Here is a 22,217-nt window from a genome sequence, read left to right as displayed (position 1 = left end):
AGGTATTAACCAGGTATAGCCCAGGTAAAACCCAGGTATTAACCAGGTATAACCCAGGTATTAACCAGGTATAACCCAGGTATTAACCAGGTATAGCCCAGGTATTTCCCAGGTATTAACCAGGTATTACCCAGGTATTAACCCAGGTATAACCCAGGTATTAACCAGGTATAACCCAGGTATTAACCAGATATAGCCTAGGTATAACCCAGGTATTAACCAGGTATAACCCAGGTATTAACCAGTTATTAACCAGGTATAGCCCAGGTATTAACCAGGTATAACCCAGGTATTAACCAGGTATAACCCAGGTATTAACCAGGTATTAACCAGGTATAACCCAGGTATTAACCAAGTTTTTACCAGGTATTAACCAGGTATAGCTCAGGTATTAACCAGGTATTAACCAGGTATAACCCAGGTATTAACCAGGTATAACCCAGGTATTAACCAGGTATTAACCAGGTATAACCCAGGTATAACCCAGGTATAACCCAGGTATTAACGAGGTATAACCCAGGTATTAACCAGGTATAACCCAGGTATTAACCAGGTATAGCCCAGGTATTAACCAGGTATAGCTCAGGTATTAACCAGGTATAGCTCAGGTATTAACCAGGTATAACCCAGGTATTAAACAGGTATAACCCAGGTATTAACCAGGTATAGCTCAGCCTCAGACAACATGGACCTACCCTTTACATCACTGGAATCTAATGAATGAAACTCAACTGTAAGTAAAGGTTCTGTTCTGTTCTAACCAGACCTCATTACATGGCTTCCCAGGGGACCTGGTTTAATCTGCGGTGTGTGTGTGTGTGTCTGGATGTGTGTGTGTGTAGTATCATCTACAGTTGAATCAATGAGAGGGGGGAAGAGAGAGAGAGAGACAGACAGACAGTCAGACAGACAGTCAGACAGACAGACAGACAGAGAGACAGGCAGAGAGAGAGACACAGAGAGAGAGGGAGCGGGGGAGGGAAAGAGAGTGAAAAAGAGAGGTGAGACAGATATCACACAGGCAACTGGGGATGTTCAAGAGATGTTTAAACGCGCACACACACACACACACACACACACACACAGACTCTTCTACTTGCTTCACTGAACTAATATCTACAATTATAATGAGTGATGATTATAGCGCATAAAGACTATAATGAATAAACAGAGCCTGTGTTACCCACTAACAAGCACTGAGGCTGCATCCCCAAAATTTACCCTATTCTCTATACCCCTCAAATTCAACTATGGACCTCAAAGACAGTTCCACTGCGTTTTCTCATTGTTCATTTACTGGAGGGAGAGGACCCTGGTGTCTGTGGAGGAGGAAGAGGAGCCTGGTCTACTGCAGGAGGAGGAGGAGGTGCCTGGTCGACTGGAGGAGGGCCCTGGTCTACTGGAGGAGGAGGAGGGCCCTGGTGTACTGGAGGAGGAGGGCCCTGGTCTACTGGAGGAGGAGGAGGTGCCTGGTCGACTGGAGGAGGGCCCTGGTCTACTGGAGGAGGAGGAGGGCCCTGGTGTACTGGAGGAGGAGGGCCCTGGTGTACTGGAGGAGGAGGAGGGCCCTGGTGTACTGGAGGAGGAGGAGGGCCCTGGTCTACTGCAGGAGGAGGAGGAGGTGCCTGGTCTACTGCAGGAGGAGGTGCCTGGTCTACTGGAGGAGGAGGAGGGCCCTGGTGTACTGGAGGAGGAGGAGGGCCCTGGTCTACTGCAGGAGGAGGAGGAGGGCCCTGGTGTACTGCAGGAGGAGGAGGAGGTTCCTGGTCTACTGCAGGAGGAGGGCCCTGGTGTACTGGAGGAGGAGGGCCCTGGTGTACTGGAGGAGGAGGAGGGCCCTGGTGTACTGGAGGAGGAGGGCCCTGGTGTACTGGAGGAGGAGGGCCCTGGTCTACTGGAGGAGGAGGGCCCTGGTGTACTGGAGGAGGAGGAGGGCCCTGGTCTACTGGAGGAGGAGGGCCCTGGTGTACTGGAGGAGGAGGAGGGCCCTGGTGTACTGGAGGAGGAGGGCCCTGGTGTACTGGAGGAGGAGGAGGGCCCTGGTCTACTGGAGGAGGAGGAGGGCCCTGGTGTACTGGAGGAGGAGGTCCCTGGTGTACTGGAGGAGGAGGGCCCTGGTGTACTGGAGGAGGAGGAGGGCCCCGGTGTACTGGAGGAGGAGGGCCCTGGTGTACTGGAGGAGGAGGGCCCTGGTGTACTGGAGGAGGAGGGCCCTGGTGTACTGGAGGAGGAGGGCCCTGGTGTACTGGAGGAGGAGGGCCCTGGTCTACTGGAGGAGGAGGGCCCTGGTCTACTGGAGGAGGAGGGCCCTGGTGTACTGGAGGAGGAGGAGGGCCCTGGTCTACTGGAGGAGGAGGGCCCTGGTCTACTGGAGGAGGAGGGCCCTGGTGTACTGGAGGAGGAGGAGGAGGGCCCTGGTCTATTGGAGGAGGAGGAGGAGGGCCCTGGTCTATTGGAGGAGGAGGAGGAGGGCCCTGGTCTATTGGAGGAGGGCCCTGGTCTGTTGGAGGAGGAGGAGGAGGGCCCTGGTCTGTTGGAGGAGGAGGAGGAGGGCCCTGGTCTATTGGAGGAGGAGGAGGGCCCTGGTCTATTGGAGGAGGGCCCTGGTCTGTTGGAGGAGGAGGAGGAGGGCCCTGGTCTGTTGGAGGAGGAGGAGGAGGAGGGTCCTGGTCTATTGGAGGAGGAGGAGGAGGGCCCTGGTCTATTGGAGGAGGAGGAGGAGGGCCCTGGTCTATTGGATAAGGAGGAGGAGGGCCTACATACACACACACTGGCCTACACACACACACACTGGCATACACACACACACACACAATACCCCATAATGTCAAATTGGAATTATGTTTTTCAAAATTAAAGCTTACGTTTCTTGAGTCAATAAGTATTCAACCCCTTTGTTATGGCAAGCCTAAATAAGTTCAGGGGTAAAAATTACCGACTTCCCAATCTCTGTACCTCACACATACAATTACGTCCTTCAGTCGAGCAGCGAATTTCAAACACCAGATTCAACCACAAAGACCAGTTGAGGCTTTCCAACGCCTCACAAAGAAGGGCAACTATTGATAGATGGGTAAAATATATATATATAAAGCAGACATTGAATATCCCTTTGAGCATGGTGAAGTTATTAATTTACACTTTAGATGGTGTATCAATACACCCAGTCACTAACTCAATTGCGGAGATGGAAGGAAACCGCTCAGGGATCTTACCATGGAATTGTTTTAAGATGGTCATACCATGGATCATTTAGCTATTTGATGTTGAATTTTACGACCCCTTTAGGTATAAAAAAATATATATATATAATATTTATATATTATATTATATTATTATATATTATTATATTATTATTATATTATTATTATTATATTATATTATTATATATTATTATATTATTATTATATATTATTATATATTATTATATTATTATTATATATTATTATATTATTATTATATTATATTATATATTATTATTATATTATATTATTATTATATTATTATTATATATTATTATTATTATATTATTATTATATATTATTATATATTATTATATTATTATTATATTATTATTATATATTATTATTATATTATATTATTATTATATATTATTATATTATTATTATATATTATTATATTATTATTATATATTATTATATTATTATTATATATTATTTTATTATTATTATATTATTATTATATATTATTATATTATTATTATATTATATTATATAATATATATAATATATATGTTTTCATAGTGAATTTGGTCTTTACTACTATAGCTCGTAGAAATGCATAAATGTGAAAAAAGACAGTCAAAATAACAATGGTAAGGAACAAGGTTTTTGAAGTGTCTGTCCTATATCCAGGAGATATAAGAAAGTTTGTTTCGTAGGCCAAACAGGTTTGGATGCGACAGACAAAAGTTGGCACACCAAGCGTCACCGAATTCCGACGCGTCTCATGGAACTTGTGGGGGTCTTATGGCAAAACGGTGTCACGACTTCCACCAAAGTTGTTCCCTCTCCTTGTTCGGGCGGCGTTCGATGGTCGACGTCACCGGCTTTCTAGTTGCCACCGATCCATGTTTCATGTTTCCTTTTGTTTTGTCTGTTTACACACCTGGTTCCCATCTCATAATTATGTTCCTTATTTAACCCTGTGGTTTCCCTCTCTGTTTTACACACCTGGTTCCCATCTCATGATTACGTTCCTTATTAACCCTCTGGTTTCCCTCTCTGTTTTGTCTGTTTTACACACCTGGTTCCCATCTCATGATTACATTCCTTATTTAACCCTCTGGTTTCCTTTTCTGTTTTGTGTGTGATTGTCTTTCATGTATTCCGGTGTGATGTATTTTGAGTCCTGTTTTATCCTGGTTTGGAACGGGATATTGTTACGTTTTGGATTGAGTAAATCAGTGATTGTTACTCTTATCTGTGTCCTGCGCCTGACTCCTTCGCTATCTTTTAGATCGGCTCTGACAAACGGAGAACACCATCGTGCTCGTGAGAGTCTCATCTTGACACAAAGAGGTCATATTATTTTGTTGCCAAAACCGTTCTGACATTTTCGGGATGTCTCATGGTCTGTCAAACACAGCTGTAGCTCGGCCACCTTCCACCACAGATGCAGAAGGCCGACATAGCTGGATGTGTTGGATTGAGACCCAGCCCATGCAAAAAATAACACAGCTGTAGCTCGGCCACCTTCCACCGCAGATGCAGAAGGCCGACATGTGTTGGATTGAGACCCAGCCCATGCAAAAAATAACACAGCTGTAGCTCAGCCACCTTCCACCGCAGATGCAGAAGGCCGACATGTGTTGGATTGAGACCCAGCCCATGCAAAAAATAGCTCTCTAGTTTAAACTGCCAGCATGTCACGTAAATAGACTCTTAAGGTTTTTACCCTGTTTCTACCCCTTCATCTACACTGATTGAAGTAGACATCAGTAATTAACATCAATAGTGGATCATAGCTTTCACCTGGTCAGTCTGTCACGGAAACATCAGGAGCTCATAATGGTTTGCACACTCAGTTTACAATCACACACACACACACACACACACACACACACACACACACACACACACACACACACACACACACACACACACACACACACACACACACACACACCACACACACAAAGCCAGCCAGCGGATGTTACTACACTAATGTTAGCTATGTGCCCTGGATAGTGGAGGTGAGGGGAGTGTGTGTGTGTGTGTGTGTGTGTGTGTGTGTGTGTGTGTGTGTGTGTGTGTGTGTGTGTGTGTGTGTGTGTGGCGAGGCAGCAGGCACTGTTCTTTTTAACAGGAAACCATCTTCTGTCATCACGACTGTAATTACAGGACAGAGACACACGCATACATTTCCATGAGAATGGAGCCCTCAGCAAGATCTCTCTCTCTCTCCATATTCTTACTCTTCCACCATAACACAAGGACCTAGTGCCTCTCATCTTCACACCTAGTCATCAACATCACCATTATCATCAACAACATCGCCATGATCATCAACAACATCACCATGACCATCATTACCAACAACATCATCATCATTACCAACATCACCATGATCATCATTACCAACAACATCACCATGATCATCATTACCAACATCACCATGATCATCAACATCACCATGATCATCAACAACATCACCATGATCATCATCAACATCACAATGATCATCATTGCCAACAACGTCACAATGATCATCAACAACATCACCATGATCATCATTACCAACAACATCACCATGATCATCAACAACATCACCATGATCATCATCAACATCGCCATGATCATCAACAACATCACCATGATCATCATTACCAACTACATCACCATGATCATCAACAACATCACCATGATCATCATTACCAACAACGTCACAATGATCATCAACAACATCACCATGATCATCATCAACATTGCCATGATCATCAACAACATCGCCATGATCATCATTGCCAACAACATCACCATGATCATCATTACCAACAACATCACCATGATCATCATTACCAACAACATCACCATGATCATCAACAACATCACCATGATCATCAACAACATCACCATGATCATCATTACCAACAACATCACCATGATCATCAATATCACCATGATCATCAACAACATCACCATGATCATCATTACCAACAACATCACCATGATCATCAACAACATATCATCCTCACCAATATTCTCTCCTGATACTGATTGGTAGCCTACCGTGGTGTGTGTCCTGACATGGCCTGCAGAAAGACCCGGCACAGAGAGACTTGTAGGTTTCTTTTGCAAATTACTATGAATTAGCAGACTTATTTCCTAAAACTTGTCAATACTAAACATCATATAAAAGGTGTGAAATAAATAGCAGGTATATTTCGCTTCAGCAAACCACAATTAATCTGTGTGAACATGGCGGCTCTCAACACAGAGTGGTGGCCGCTACTATACGAGAGATTGTTCGTGAGGAGATTACCTTTGCACTAGACTTACAATTAAAACCGGTAAATTAATCATTGGCAGTGCTCACTGCTAAATTGGAGACTTATTAAACTAAATTAGAAAGTTTGGAGAAAGTCAATGTACGGGTCAAAGAATTTTGAAACTGGTGTGAAAGCGGGCAACCCAACTTCCTTCGTGAGTAATCTATTCTATGAACCGTTTGGGCAGGGGAAGGTGGGCCCATGCTGCGGATTAATAAATCATTTTACTGCAGTGGGCTAAATCAGGGTGTGACGAAGATGCAGGGAGTCAGGAAGCAGGTGCAGTCTGTGAGTTTAATCGGAAACGAACATAGAGCGAATACAACAAGAAAACAGAAACAATACTGCCTGATGGTACACCTGGCAACCATCATTACGCACACCTGGCAACCATCATTACGCACACCTGGCAACCATCATTACGCACACCTGGCAACCATCATTACTCACACCTGGCAACCATCATTACACACACCTGGCAACCATCATTACACACACCTGGCAACCATCATTATGCACACCTGGCAACCATCATTACGCACACCTGGCAACCATCATTACGCACACCTGGCAACCATCATTACACACACCTGGCAACCATAATTATGCACACCTGGCAACCATCATTACGCACACCTGGCAACCATCATTACACACGCCTGGCAACCATCATTACGCACACCTGGCAACCATCATTACACACACCTGGCAACCATCATTACACACACCTGGCAACCATCATTACACACACCTGGCAACCATCATTACGCACACCTGGCAACCATCATTACACACACCTGGCAACCATCATTACGCACAACTGGCAACCATCATTACACACACCTGGCAACCATCATTATGCACACCTGGCAACCATCATTACACACACCTGGCAACCATCATTACGCACACCTGGCAACCATCATTACACACACCTGGCAACCATCATTACGAACACCTGGCAACCATCATTACACACACCTGGCAACCATCATTACACACACCTGGCATCCATCATTACATACACCTGGCAACCCATCATTACGCACATCTGGCAACCATCATTACACACACCTGGCAACCATCATTACACACACCTGGCAAATAATCATTACACACACCTGGTAACCATCATTACGCACACCTGGACTTCATCACTACCCTGATTACTTCCCCTTTATCTAGAACTCTGTTGTATCACCCATCAGGCAGTATTGTTTCTGTTTAATTGTTCGGCTCCTCTTTTTGTATGCTATCTATGTTCGTTCCGATTAACCTCACCGAGGCTGCTGAAATCACCCGCACCACTGAAATCACCGGCATCACTGAAATCACCCGCACCACTGAAATCGCCGGCATCACTGAAATCACCCCCCGCACCACTGAAATCACCCGCACCACTGAAATCACCCGCATCACTGAAATCACCCGCACCACTGAAATCACCCACACCACTGAAATCACCCGCACCACTGAAATCACCCGCACCACTGAAATCACCTGCACCACTGAAATCACCCGCATCACTGAAATCACCCGCACCACTGAATCCGTCTCCATTAAGTACTGGTGGCCCACCTTGGCACAGGACACCGTCCGCTACGTCAACTCCTGCTCCGTCCAAACCAAATCTCCCCGGGCACACTCCAACAGGCAAACTCCTTCCCCTTCCCGTGCCTCAGCAGCCTTGGTCCCATCTGTCCATAACTGTAACACGGGTCACGTGTAACAGCTAGGCCTGCATTATTTCCACACTATATTATCCTTATCTGAGTACGAGAATAACAGGGGGGGTTGGGGGGGGGGGTCAATATGTTGTTAACTAGGAACAAGATTCTGTTTAGAGTTTGATCTATTAGCTCAATGGGGTAAATGCAGATGGGAACTCCTCAGGCTAGTTATCTATAGTCAGGTACTGCAACAGGTGGGCGACAGCAGGGGATGAGGCTCAATGCTGAACAGCTGCTTCATGATATGGACCAATGTGTTATTGGGCTCATTTCTGGAGGGGGACATTACATTTGAATAGGAAATGAACTAAACTCAGCAACAACAAAAAAATAAACGTCCTCTCACTGTCGACTGCGTTTATTATCAGCAACCGTAACATGTGTAAATATTTGTATGAACATAAGATTCAACAACTGAGACATAAACTGACCAGGTTCCACAGACGTGACAAACAGAAATGGAATAATGTGTCCCTGAACAAAGGGGGGGTAGAAATCAAAAGCAACAGTCAGTATCTGGTGTGGCCACCAGCTGCATTAGTCCTGTCTGGTCCAGCGACGGTGGATTTGTGCCCATAGGCGGCGACGTTGTCGGTGATGTCTGGTGAGGACCTGCCTCACAACAGGCCTACATGCCCTCAGTCCAGCCTCTCTCAGCCTATTGCGGACAGTCTGAGCACTGATGGAGGGATTGTGCGTTCCTGGTGTAACTCAGGCAGTTGTTGTTGCCATCCTGTACCTGTCCCGCAGGTGTGATGTTCGGATGTACCGATCCAGTGCAGGTGTTGTTACACGTGGTCTGCCACTGCGAGGACGATCAGCTGTCCGTCCTGTCTCCCTGTAGCGCTGTCTTAGGCATCTCACAGTACGGACATTGCAATTTATTGCCCTGGCCACATCTGCAGTCCTCATGCCTCCTTGCAGCATGCCAAGGGCACGATCACGGAGATGAGCAGGGATCCTGGGCATGTTTCTTTTGGCGTTTTTCAGAGTCAGTAGAAAGGTCTCTTTAGTGTCCTAAATTTTCATAACTGTGACCTTAATTGCCTACCGTCTGTAAGCTGTTAGTGTCTTAACGGCCGTTCCACAGGTGCATATTCATTAATTGTTTATGGTTCATTGAACAAGCATGGGAAACAGTGTTTAAACCCTTTACAATGAAGATTTGTGAAGTTATTCGGATTTTTACGAATTATCTTTGAAAAACAGGGTCCTGAAAACGGGACGTTTCTTTTTTTGATGAGTTTAGCAATCCCCCACCTCCAACATTCCAACTGAACCACTGAGTAACCATACCACAACACACAGAGAGCAGGGGCCAACTGAACCACTGAACCACTGAGTAACCATACCACAACACACAGAGAGCAGGGGCCAACTGAACCACTGAACCACTGAGTAACCATACCACAACACACAGAGAGCAGGGGCCAACTGAACCACTGAACCACTGAGTAACCATACCACAACACACAGAGAGCAGGGATCAACTGAACCACTGAACCACTGAGTAACCATACCACAACACACAGAGAGCAGGGGCCAACTGAACCACTGAACCACTGAGTAACCATACCACAACACACAGAGAGCAGGGATCAACTGAACCACTGAACCACTGAGTAACCATACCACAACACACAGAGAGCAGGGATCAACTGAACCACTGAACCACTGAGTGACCATACCACAACACACAGAGAGCAGGGGCCAACTGAACCACTGAGTAACCATACCACAACACACAGAGAGCAGGGGTCAACTGAACCACTGAACCACTGAGTAACCATACCACAACACACAGAGAGCAGGGGTCAACTGAACCACTGAACCACTGAGTAACCATACCACAACACACAGAGAGCAGGGATCAACTGAACCACTGAACCACTGAGTGACCATACCACAACACACAGAGAGCAGGGGCCAACTGAACCACTGAGTAACCATACCACAACACACAGAGAGCAGGGATCAACTGAACCACTGAACCACTGAGTAACCATACCACAACACACAGAGAGCAGGGGTCAACTGAACCACTGAACCACTGAGTGACCATACCACAACACACAGAGAGCAGGGGCCAACTGAACCACTGAACCACTGAGTAACCATACCACAACACACAGAGAGCAGGGATCAACTGAACCACTGAACCACTGAGTAACCATACCACAACACACAGAGAGCAGGGGTCAACTGAACCACTGAACCACTGAGTAACCATACCACAACACACAGAGAGCAGGGGCCAATTGAACCACTGAACCACTGAGTGACCATACCACAACACACAGAGAGCAGGGGCCAACTGAACCACTGAACCACTGAGTGACCATACCACAACACACAGAGAGCAGGGGCCAACTGAACCACTGAGTAACCATACCACAACACACAGAGAGCAGGGGCCAACTGAACCACTGAACCACTGAGTAACCATACCACAACACACAGAGAGCAGGGGCCAACTGAACCACTGAGTAACCATACCACAACACACAGAGAGCAGGGGCCAACTGAACCACTGAACCACTGAGTAACCATACCACAACACACAGAGAGCAGGGATCAACTGAACCACTGAACCACTGAGTGACCATACCACAACACACAGAGAGCAGGGGCCAACTGAACCACTGAGTAACCATACCACAACACACAGAGAGCAGGGATCAACTGAACCACTGAACCACTGAGTAACCATACCACAACACACAGAGAGCAGGGGCCAACTGAACCACTGAACCACTGAGTAACCATACCACAACACACAGAGAGCAGGGGCCAACTGAACCACTGAACCACTGAGTGACCATACCACAACACACAGAGAGCAGGGGTCAACTGAACCACTGAACCACTGAGTAACCATACCACAACACACAGAGAGCAGGGGCCAACTGAACCACTGAACCACTGAGTAACCATACCACAACACACAGAGAGCAGGGATCAACTGAACCACTGAACCACTGAGTAACCATACCACAACACACAGAGAGCAGGGGCCAACTGAACCACTGAACCACTGAGTGACCATACCACAACACACAGAGAGCAGGGGCCAACTGAACCACTGAACCACTGAGTGACCATACCACAACACACAGAGAGCAGGGGCCAACTGAACCACTGAGTAACCATACCACAACACACAGAGAGCAGGGGCCAACTGAACCACTGAACCACTGAACCACTGAGTAACCATACCACAACACACAGAGAGCAGGGGCCAACTGAACCACTGAACCACTGAACCACTGAGTAACCATACCACAACACACAGAGAGCAGGGGCCAACTGAACCACTGAACCACTGAACCACTGAGTAACCATACCACAACACACAGAGAGCAGGGGCCAACTGAACCACTGAACCACTGAGTAACCATACCACAACACACAGAGAGCAGGGATCAACTGAACCACTGAGTAACCATACCACAACACACAGAGAGCAGGGATCAACTGAACCACTGAACCACTGAGTAACCATACCACAACACACAGAGAGCAGGGATCAACTGAACCACTGAACCACTGAGTAACCATACCACAACACACAGAGAGCAGGGATCAACTGAACCACTGAACCACTGAGTGACCATACCACAACACACAGAGAGCAGGGGCCAACTGAACCACTGAGTAACCATACCACAACACACAGAGAGCAGGGATCAACTGAACCACTGAACCACTGAGTAACCATACCACAACACACAGAGAGCAGGGATCAACTGAACCACTGAACCACTGAGTAACCATACCACAACACACAGAGAGCAGGGGCCAACTGAACCACTGAACCACTGAGTAACCATACCACAACACACAGAGAGCAGGGGCCAACTGAACCACTGAACCACTGAGTAACCATACCACAACACACAGAGAGCAGGGGTCAACTGAACCACTGAACCACTGAGTAACCATACCACAACACACAGAGAGCAGGGATCAACTGAACCACTGAACCACTGAGTAACCATACCACAACACACAGAGAGCAGGGGCCAACTGAACCACTGAGTAACCATACCACAACACACAGAGAGCAGGGGCCAACTGAACCACTGAGTAACCATACCACAACACACAGAGAGCAGGGGCCAACTGAACCACTGAACCACTGAGTAACCATACCACAACACACAGAGAGCAGGGGCCAACTGAACCACTGAGTAACCATACCACAACACACAGAGAGCAGGGGCCAACTGAACCACTGAGTAACCATACCACAACACACAGAGAGCAGGGGCCAACTGAACCACTGAACCACTGAGTAACCATACCACAACACACAGAGAGCAGGGGCCAACTGAACCACTGAGTAACCATACCACAACACACAGAGAGCAGGGGCCAACTGAACCACTGAGTAACCATACCACAACACACAGAGAGCAGGGATCAACTGAACCACTGAACCACTGAGTAACCATACCACAACACACAGAGAGCAGGGATCAACTGAACCACTGAACCACTGAGTAACCATACCACAACACACAGAGAGCAGGGGCCAACTGAACCACTGAACCACTGAGTAACCATACCACAACACACAGAGAGCAGGGGCCAACTGAACCACTGAACCACTGAGTAACCATACCACAACACACAGAGAGCAGGGGTCAACTGAACCACTGAACCACTGAGTAACCATACCACAACACACAGAGAGCAGGGGCCAACTGAACCACTGAACCACTGAGTAACCATACCACAACACACAGAGAGCAGGGGCCAACTGAACCACTGAACCACTGAGTGACCATACCACAACACACAGAGAGCAGGGGCCAACTGAACCACTGAGTAACCATACCACAACACACAGAGAGCAGGGGCCAACTGAACCACTGAGTAACCATACCACAACACACAGAGAGCAGGGGCCAACTGGGGTCTTGTCTCTCATATTTATACTGTCTGTATGCCCATCTGACCATCATCATTATACAACCTTACTGTACACACAACTTTACAACAATTATATTTGAAAACCCTGCATGTCACATTGTGAGGTCAATAGTTAGCATTAGCAACCTGCCTTGTTTAAATGTGTTTTACAACAATTATTTAAAAAACTCTGAATGTCACATTTTGAGGTCAGGTCGGGCAGATAACGAGAATAAGTCATTCCTAACATGAATGTATCCTGTTGTTCATGCACATTAAACACACGGTAGTATTATCCTTACCTTTGTTGTTCATGGTTGTAGAAAATCATGTGGACTGACAGTGACACCTGCTGTCTGGAAATGTTGACGGTGTAATGTCTTGTCCACTGCACTAGGCGGCAGTGTCCCCCATTCAACGTCTTGTCGTTTCCGGTCGCCGCTCCTGATTCGATGGTTCATATTTGGGTTCGTTCGGTTCAGTTCTTTCTCTTCCGGTTTCCGTCTCTTACGTGTGGCAGGTAATGAATTTCACTCCTGACTCTAACATGTTAATCTACATCAATCCTCCTGTGTTTTTTAAGATTCATATCAGCCATGAATGTGTGTTTATAGTGGAAAATATCACGAACCACACAGGCATCTTTATATTTGCTAAATTAGTTCCCGCTTGGATGATTAAAACTATATAACTAGGTCGGCTGTCCCTTTCTACCCGCGAGATATTCTTGCTAGGAAAACACTCCAACAAACTCACCAAATTGAAAATGTGTTAAATGTTTTGGATAATACTGGCTTTCAGCACGTATACGGTGATAATGTCAATGTTTACCTCGTTGAAAACACCCAACGGCTTGTTTCTAGCTAGTCAGTCGTCCTCAAATAAATAGTTATTGTAGCAAACATGAGTTCCTGCGTGTTTTTCTTTTTGGTCCGTTCTGAAATTAAACTAATTTCTGTTCTCTTCCGTCAACAGATCCACAGAACAGAAATGGCAAAGTCAAAGAATCACACCACCCACAACCAGTGTGAGTAGAACTGAATGGTTATGAAGTTAAGCTAGTTCGCTAGATATAAGTGATAGTGCCTAGTTAACTAGGTAGTTGTCAATACAGGATTAACAGCCTACCCGGTTGTTTCGTGTCCGTTTTCAAAAATAAATTGACTAGAGCTCTGCAGGAGTAGCCTGAAAGGAAAAAAAAAGAGTTTGTCCTGTTTTCATTTTGAAGTCATTGTTTCCATAAACGTGTTGACAAGTCTCTTTCTCCTGTCTGTCCACAGCCCGTAAGGCCCACAGGAATGGGATCAAGAAGCCCAGACCAGACCGTTATGAGTCCATGAAAGGGGTATTTATTGATCTGCTGGCCTATCGACCGTTATGATTTGTTATGCAGTTTGTAAAGTTGCCTAAGTTAGATCAAGGGCATTGTCATTCACACCCGGTGGTTTATGTAAATCAGATCAAATGTAACCAAATTAAAAGGTGCCCTAATTCCGACGTGGACATCCTGTGAGGTTGCTCTCGCATGGCTCTGTCCTTGTGGCGTATGGGAGCGTAGCACTTCGGTGCTGTGACGTACAGTCCCGTTCCACGGCATCGTAGAGCAAGCTTTGTCCCCCCGGCCCCTCGGGCTGGTGAGGATGGCGTTCTGTATATTCCTACATCTTCCCAGAGCTCCTTGGGCCATGACTGGGGGGCTAAACCATGCATTGCACAAACTTTTAGACTTACTTGCAGGAGCTGCTACCACGGCTTCATTTACACAGACAGCCCAATTCTGATATTTTGGCAAAAGCTCTGATCTCATCTGCCAAAGATTTAACTGACTTGCCTAGTTAAATAAAGGTAAATGTATAAAAGATCAGAATTAGCCTGTCTAAATACATCCTTATGTGTGGATGTATCTCTCTGGTTTATACTGTATTAAATGTACTCCATGTGGGGAAATGATCAGACTGAGAGGAAGGAAGTCTCCGCTGGGCTGGTCTATTCATTACCGCCAGCACCTACATCTTTTCATACCGTTGTCTCAACGGCTTTCTGTACGACTCCCGCAAGAACTGGTCACGAACCACAGTCAAACTTTTATTTAGACGGATGTGACGCAGCTCGCTTAACAGCCGTTGTCGTAGCAATTTTGTTCCCTTTCGGCAATATCGAAATGTGTAGCAATTGTGCTAATAGAGGATGCTAACTAGTTTAATGATCCCATCTTTAGCACAATAGGCTAACTGCTGATGGGTATAACCTCTGTGGTTGTGAGACCGGTTGGACGTACTGCTAAATTCTCTAAAATGACGTTTGAGGTGGCTTATGGTAGAGAAATTAACATTCAATTATCTGGCAACCGCTCTGGTGAACATTCCTGCAGTCGGCATGTAAATTGCACACTCCCTCAAAATTTAGATATCTGTGACATTGTGACCTTTTTATTGACCCCCAGCACAAGGTGCACCTGTGTAATGATCCTGTTTAATCAGCTTCCTGATATGCCTCAGATATATTTCAGGTGGCAGGATGGAACATTTCAGGTGGCAGGATGGAACATTTCAGGTGGCAGGATGGAACATTTCAGGCATCTCAGGTGGATGGATGGAACATTTTCCCAGGTTATTTTTTATTTCAGCTCATGAAACGGGGCGCCAACAAACACTACTTGTTGCACTTTTTATATTTTTTTTGCCACTCGGCTAGTTGGGGAGAGAGGATACTTTCCTTTTAAGAGGATTAGCATGTAGGATATAACCTACCCTTTTAGGAGGAAGATTAGCATGTATACATTCATTAATTCATCCAAAAGTTGTCCACTCCCACCCGCAGGAATTCAGCCTTCTACTGGGAGGTTCGAGTGGTGTGTGTTCCAAGACCTCTCGGGAATTCAGATTGAGTTGGTGGGATTATTGGGTACCAGGTTCGATGCCTCGGTCCCAGTCCCCCCCCCCCCCCCTCACTGTGGGTGAGATGCTTAGTGAAGGAGGATATGGGGAAAGAAACATGCTTTTTCATAAAAAATATATTAAACTCCATATCAACTGGCACTCAACCTTTCTGCTGCGGTGTCTCTTTCAAGGGATCCTGGTCACATGTTTACACATGAGGGTGTGATGTTCTTCATACGCGCTGAACCAATCCTTACTTCCTGTTTTCTTACACTTCAGATTTATACCTTATTGAATGAACTTTTAGTATTGTCTATATGTAAAGAGTTTGTCTGCAACTTACTTTCTCTCTCTACCTCTCTCCCTCCCTCTCTTTTATCACTCTCCCCCTCCCCAGGTTGACCCTAAGTTCATGAAGAACTTGCGTTTTGCCAAGAAGCACAACAAGAAGGGTCAGAAGACCGCCAACGCAGCAGCCAAGAAGATCGCTGATGCCGCAGCCCCTTAGACGGGGTGGCTCCTCTGCATCTCCACGGTCCATTGACTTTGTTACCATCACAATAAAGCTATGCTTTGTTTAAAAATAAATAAAGGATTGGGGTGTTTTACATTGTAACTTCATTTACTGATCTATGCCTTTTAATATTACTGGGTTGACTGTTCGTGTTATATTTCATATAATAGCCTAGCTCTCCTACCTCAACACCTCAACATGGCTTTCATTTCCAACAACACTATGGCATCCTTCAGCTTGAAAATGGAGATGACCAGAGCTATACATTGGCACTAGTCTTTTAAAGGGTCAATCTGTGATTGGTACATCTGTTTTTGGATCTTACATTTGTTATATATATATATATGCCATTGATTCTTGAAGAATATAACTTAAATGTCAGAGTAGTTCAACTGTCGTACCCCCATCAGAACCCAAAATGTTTTGGGTTGGACTGATAACCTACAGGACAGTAGATCTCCAGGAAGAGGGTTGGACTGAAAACCCACAGGACAGTAGATCTCCAGGAAGAGGGTTGGACTGAAAACCCACAGGACAGTAGATCTCCAGGAAGAGGGTTGGACTGATAACCTACAGGACAGTAGATCTCCAGGAAGAGGGTTGGACTGAAAACCCACAGGACAGTAGATATCCAGGAAGAGGGTTGGACTGATAACCTACAGGACAGTAGATCTCCAGGAAGAGGGTTGGACTGAAAACCCACAGGACAGTAGATATCCAGGAAGAGGGTTGGACTGATAACCTACAGGACAGTAGATCTCCAGGAAGAGGGTTGGACAGCCATGGCATAAGGATGACAAGTGGAAAATAGAAAACAATCCATCATTTCGATTAAGACAATGACCAAGGTCGGATGGACGTAGTCATAACTATTTGTTCAGCACTTTTGAAATGTACAGCGACAGAATTCAGAACATGGGCTGTTTTTACAGTGAGTGTTCTCCCTGTACACCAAGTCAGAACCATATTATTAATAAAGGGGGCATGTAAGCAGACAATGAAAGCTCTTACAATATTCAATGATTAAATATCTCAGAAACAAGTTATAGGCTACATGTGCACCACCAAGCCAGAACAGTAGGTGAAATTAAGGTTGAGGCACATGGGCTACGAGCTTACTATACAACATACACTTAGTATTACTTTCTTAGCTACAGTATACATATCTCCCTGGCATATTACATCATTATGCAGCAGCAAACAATACATTTATGGACTCACCTTGTTGTGTTCTTCTCATTTGACAGCGGTCCTTGGTGGGCAAGTTTTGTCATCAAAGTCTGGCATTCTCTGGATTTATAAAACACTACAAAGTAAACAACATCAAACACTACATAGTAAACAACATAAAACACTGTAGTAAACAACATAAAACACTACATAGTAAACAACATAAAACACTACATAGTAAACAACATAAAACACTACATAGTAAACAACATAAAACACTACATAGTAAACAACATAAAACACTACATAGTAAACAACATAAAACACTATGTAATAAACAACATCAAACACTACATAGTAAACAACATCAAACACTACATAGTAAACAACATAAAACACTATGTAGTAAACAACATAAAACACTACATAGTAAACAACATAAAACACTACATAGTAAACAACATAAAGCACTATGTAGTAAACAACATAAAACACTACATAGTAAACAACATAGTAAACACTACATAGTAAACAACATCAAACACTACATAGTAAACAACATAAAACACTACATAGTAAACAACATAAAACACTACAAAGTAAACAACATAAAACACAAGGAATGTGAGAATGCTGTTCATTGACGACAGCTCAGCGTTCACCACCATAGTGCCCTCAAGGCTCATCACTAAGCAAAGGACCCTGGGACTAAACACCTCCCTCTGCAACTGGATCCTGGACTTCCTGATGGGCTGCCCTAAGGTGGTAAGGGTAGGTAACAACACATCCGCCACGCTGATCCTTAACACGGGGGCTCCTCAGGGGTGCATGCTCAGTCCCCTCCTGTACTCCCAGTTCACTCATGACTGCACGGCCAGGCACGACTCCAACCCCATCATTAAGTTTGCCGATGACACAACAGTGGGAGGCCTGATCACCAACAACGACGAGACAGTGTGTGGTGCCAGGACAACAACCTCTCCCTCAACGTGATCAAGACAAAGGAGATGATTGTGGACTACAGGAAAAAGAGGACAGAGCACGCCCCCATTCTCATCGATGGGGCTGCAGTGGAGCAGGTTGAGAGCTTCAAGTTCCTTGGTGTCCACATCACCAACAAACTAACATGGTCCAAGCACAGCAAGACAGTCGTGAAGAGGGCACAACAAAACTCATTCCCCCTCAGGAGACTGAAAAGATTTGGCATGGGTCCTCAGATCGTTGTACAGCTGCACCATCGAGAGCATCCTGATTGGTTGCAACACAGCCTGGTATGGCAACTGCTCTGCCTCCAACCACAAGGCACTAACAGAGGGTAGTGCATACGGCCCAGTACATCACTGGGGCCAAGCATCCTGCCATCCAGGACGTATATACCAGGCGGTGTCAGTGGAAGGCCCAAAAGATTGTCAAAGTCTCCAGCCACCCTAGTCATAGACTGTTCTCTCTGCTACTGCACGGCAAATGGTACCGGAGCACCAAGTCTAGGTCCAAGAGGCTTCTAAACAGCTTCTACCCCCAAGCCATAACACTACTGAACATCTAATCAAATGGCTACCCAGACTATTTGCACCCCCCCCCCCCCACCCCCACCACTATTTTACGCTGTGTCGTGGAGAATCGTTACAAAATATAACACTTACAAGAACTTGTGAATTCAATATAGGCTTTTAATACAAACATATCAGAAGCCTAGATGGTCCGCGGAACACACCCTTTTAATACAAACATATCAGAAGCCTAGATGGTCCGCGGAACACACCCTTTCCCAGAGCACTGGCTCTGTCTTTATACACACACAGTATATCAGTCCATTCCATATGATAATGAAGTTACTTCCCTCAAGTCATCGGTCACCATTATCTTTCAGTCCAGGCTTCTTCCATGTTCAACGTCTGTATCCGCTCTTGATTAGATTACAATGGTGGCAGGACCCTCTCGTGTCCTAAAATTAATATATGTCTATCTTACCCTAAGCCCTTATGGCCTTTACCCTAAGCACTTATTTCCTTTACCCTAAGCACTTATTTCCTTTACCCTAAGCACTTATTTCCTTTACCCTAAGCACTTATTTCCTTTACCCTAAGCACTTATTTCCTTTTCCCTAAGCACTTATGTTTGTTCCTCTCTATCTAATCTTTCTAATGGTATCCTGCTCTTTCCATAATAGATAATGTATTCAAGTGTCACCTCCTCCTCTTTGCCCTAAGCCCTTATGCACTTCAAGGCACGTATGGCTTCGGCCATTACACTTATGTCTGTTTAATCTTTGATTTCCTGTCCGCTTTCTGTTTGTGGTCTAATGTACACCTTTGCTCTACAGTATTATGTTTGTCCCTATATGTACCTCTTGCTCCCACAGCTGCTGCTACTCTCTGTTAGTATCTATAAGTCACTTTAATAACTCTACCCACATGTACAGTATATATTACCTCAATTACCTCGACTAATCGTTGCCCCCACACATTGACTCTGTACCAGGAACCCCTGTATATAGCCTCCACATTGACTCTGTACCGGTTCCCCTGTATATAGCCTCCACATTGACTCTGTACCGGTATCCCCTGTATATAGCCTCCACATTGACTCTGTACCGGTACCCCCTGTATATAGCCTCCACATTGACTCTGTACCGGTACCCCCTGTATATAGTCTCCACATTGATTCTGTACCGGTATCCCCTGTATATAGCCTCCACATTGACTCTGTACCGATACCCCCTGTATATAGCCTCCACATTGACTCTGTACCGATACCCCCTGTATATAGCCTCCACATTGACTGTACCGGTACCCCCTGTATATAGTCTCCACATTGAATCTGTACCGGTATCCCCTGTATATAGCCTCCACATTGACTCTGTACCGTAACACCCTGTATATAGTCTCCACATTGATTCTGTACCAGTATCCCCTGTATATAGCCTCCACATTGACTCTGTACCGATACCCCCTGTATATAGCCTCCACATTGACTGTACCGGTACCCCCTGTATATAGTCTCCACATTGAATCTGTACCGGTACCCCCTGTATATAGCCTCCACATTGACTCTGTACCGGTATCCCCTGTATATAGTCTACACATTGATTCTGTACCGGTATCCCCTGTATATAGCCTCCACATTGACTCTGTACCGTAACACCCTGTATATAGTCTCCACATTGATTCTGTACCAGTATCCCCTGTATATAGCCTCCACATTGACTCTGTACCGATACCCCCTGTATATAGCCTCCACATTGACTGTACCGGCACCCCCGTGCTTCTACACCTGCATTGCTTGCTGTTTGGGGTTTTAGGCTGGGTTTCTGTACAGCACTTTGAGATATCAGCTGATGTACGAAGGGCTATATAAATAAATTTGATTTGATATAGTCTCCACATTGAATCTGTACCGGTACCCCCTGTATATAGCCTCCACATTGACTCTGTACCGGTATCCCCTGTATATAGTTTCCACATTGATTCTGTACCGTTATCCCCTGTATATAGCCTCCACATTGACTCTGTACCGGTATCCCCCTGTATATAGTCTCGCTATTGTTATTTTACTGACACTCTTTAATTGTTTTAATTTAATTGTTTGTTTGCTACTTTATTTCTTGTTTTTAAGGTATTTTTCTTAAAACTGCATTGTTGGTTAAGAGCTCGTCAGTAAGCATTTCATTGTAAGGTCTGCACCTGTAGTATTTGGCGCATGTGACAAATAAAATGTGATTTGAGAAAAAAAGAGAGCATATTTCCTTCTTTATCAAATAAATCAAACACAAACATAATATTTCTGTCAAACCACTTAGGAAATAACAAAAACTTGTTTTTAACAACAATATATTTGTTGTTCCACAGAAGTGCCTTGTGTGGGGAGAGACACTAGATGTGTTCGAATACCCATACTCACATACTGCATACTTAATGAGTATATACTACATACTATTCGTTCATTTTAGTATACTGTAAATGAACAGTATCCTTTCAGTTGAGCGTACTTTCTCTTCGCTTGTCTACCAGAAGTTGATGGTCTTGCGGAGCTAGTTAGTTTAACAAATTACTAGTTACGACATTGTACGACTTCCGGTACTTCTTAAATTCAGTAGCTTGTAAATTAAGAGCGTTGTCAGATTGTCCATTTGTAAATTCCGATGGTTTCGCTCTTGGACGCTCCGGCTGAGGAGTAGGGTTGATGGTTGATTTGAGCGTTCTGACCTTACAATGGCAGTCAAGCACCCAAGCTAACGTTGGCTAGCTTGCTAGCTATTTCCAGACACAAATGAGACCACTCTGACCATTTCACTTGCCCTAGCAGAGCTGGTTAGCCAGTTTTCATGTTACCCAGCGCGTTGGTGGCTGTGACTGTGCTGCTGGCAACAATTGATTTGCGCTTTGTTGTAGTTGTTTACTGACACCGGCAATATTCAACCGGGTTGAGCTTTCTAAAATTCATTATTCTGTCTTTGGTACACTCAGACAATTGTGCTCTGAAATCTGAGTAGATAGCCA

At 45.2% G+C, this 22,217-nt stretch overlaps 1 protein-coding gene and 1 non-coding gene across 2 annotated transcripts; both read left to right on the top strand.

Annotated features, from left to right (window-relative positions):
- The first annotated feature begins 13,591 nt into the window (after window positions 1–13,591).
- On the top strand, window positions 13,592–16,655 carry rpl29 (ribosomal protein L29). Its single transcript, XM_020475121.2, has 4 exons — window positions 13,592–13,675; window positions 14,131–14,182; window positions 14,436–14,500; window positions 16,432–16,655. Exons 2-4 carry the CDS (start codon window positions 14,146–14,148, stop codon window positions 16,540–16,542), a joined length of 213 nt encoding a protein of 70 aa, XP_020330710.1. The 5' UTR covers window positions 13,592–13,675; window positions 14,131–14,145; the 3' UTR covers window positions 16,543–16,655.
- On the top strand, window positions 14,649–14,874 carry LOC116374257 (small nucleolar RNA SNORA73 family). Its single transcript, XR_004210126.1, has one exon. It is a non-coding gene; the product is annotated as a small nucleolar RNA SNORA73 family (small nucleolar RNA).
- Window positions 16,656–22,217: the final 5,562 nt, after the last annotated feature.

The sequence above is a fragment of the Oncorhynchus kisutch genome, linkage group LG5 (genome assembly GCF_002021735.2).
Source record: "Oncorhynchus kisutch isolate 150728-3 linkage group LG5, Okis_V2, whole genome shotgun sequence".
NCBI lineage: Eukaryota > Metazoa > Chordata > Actinopteri > Salmoniformes > Salmonidae > Oncorhynchus > Oncorhynchus kisutch.
The sequence above is the reverse complement of the archived record's forward strand: the minus strand, read 5'-3'. Positions and strand labels throughout refer to the sequence as shown.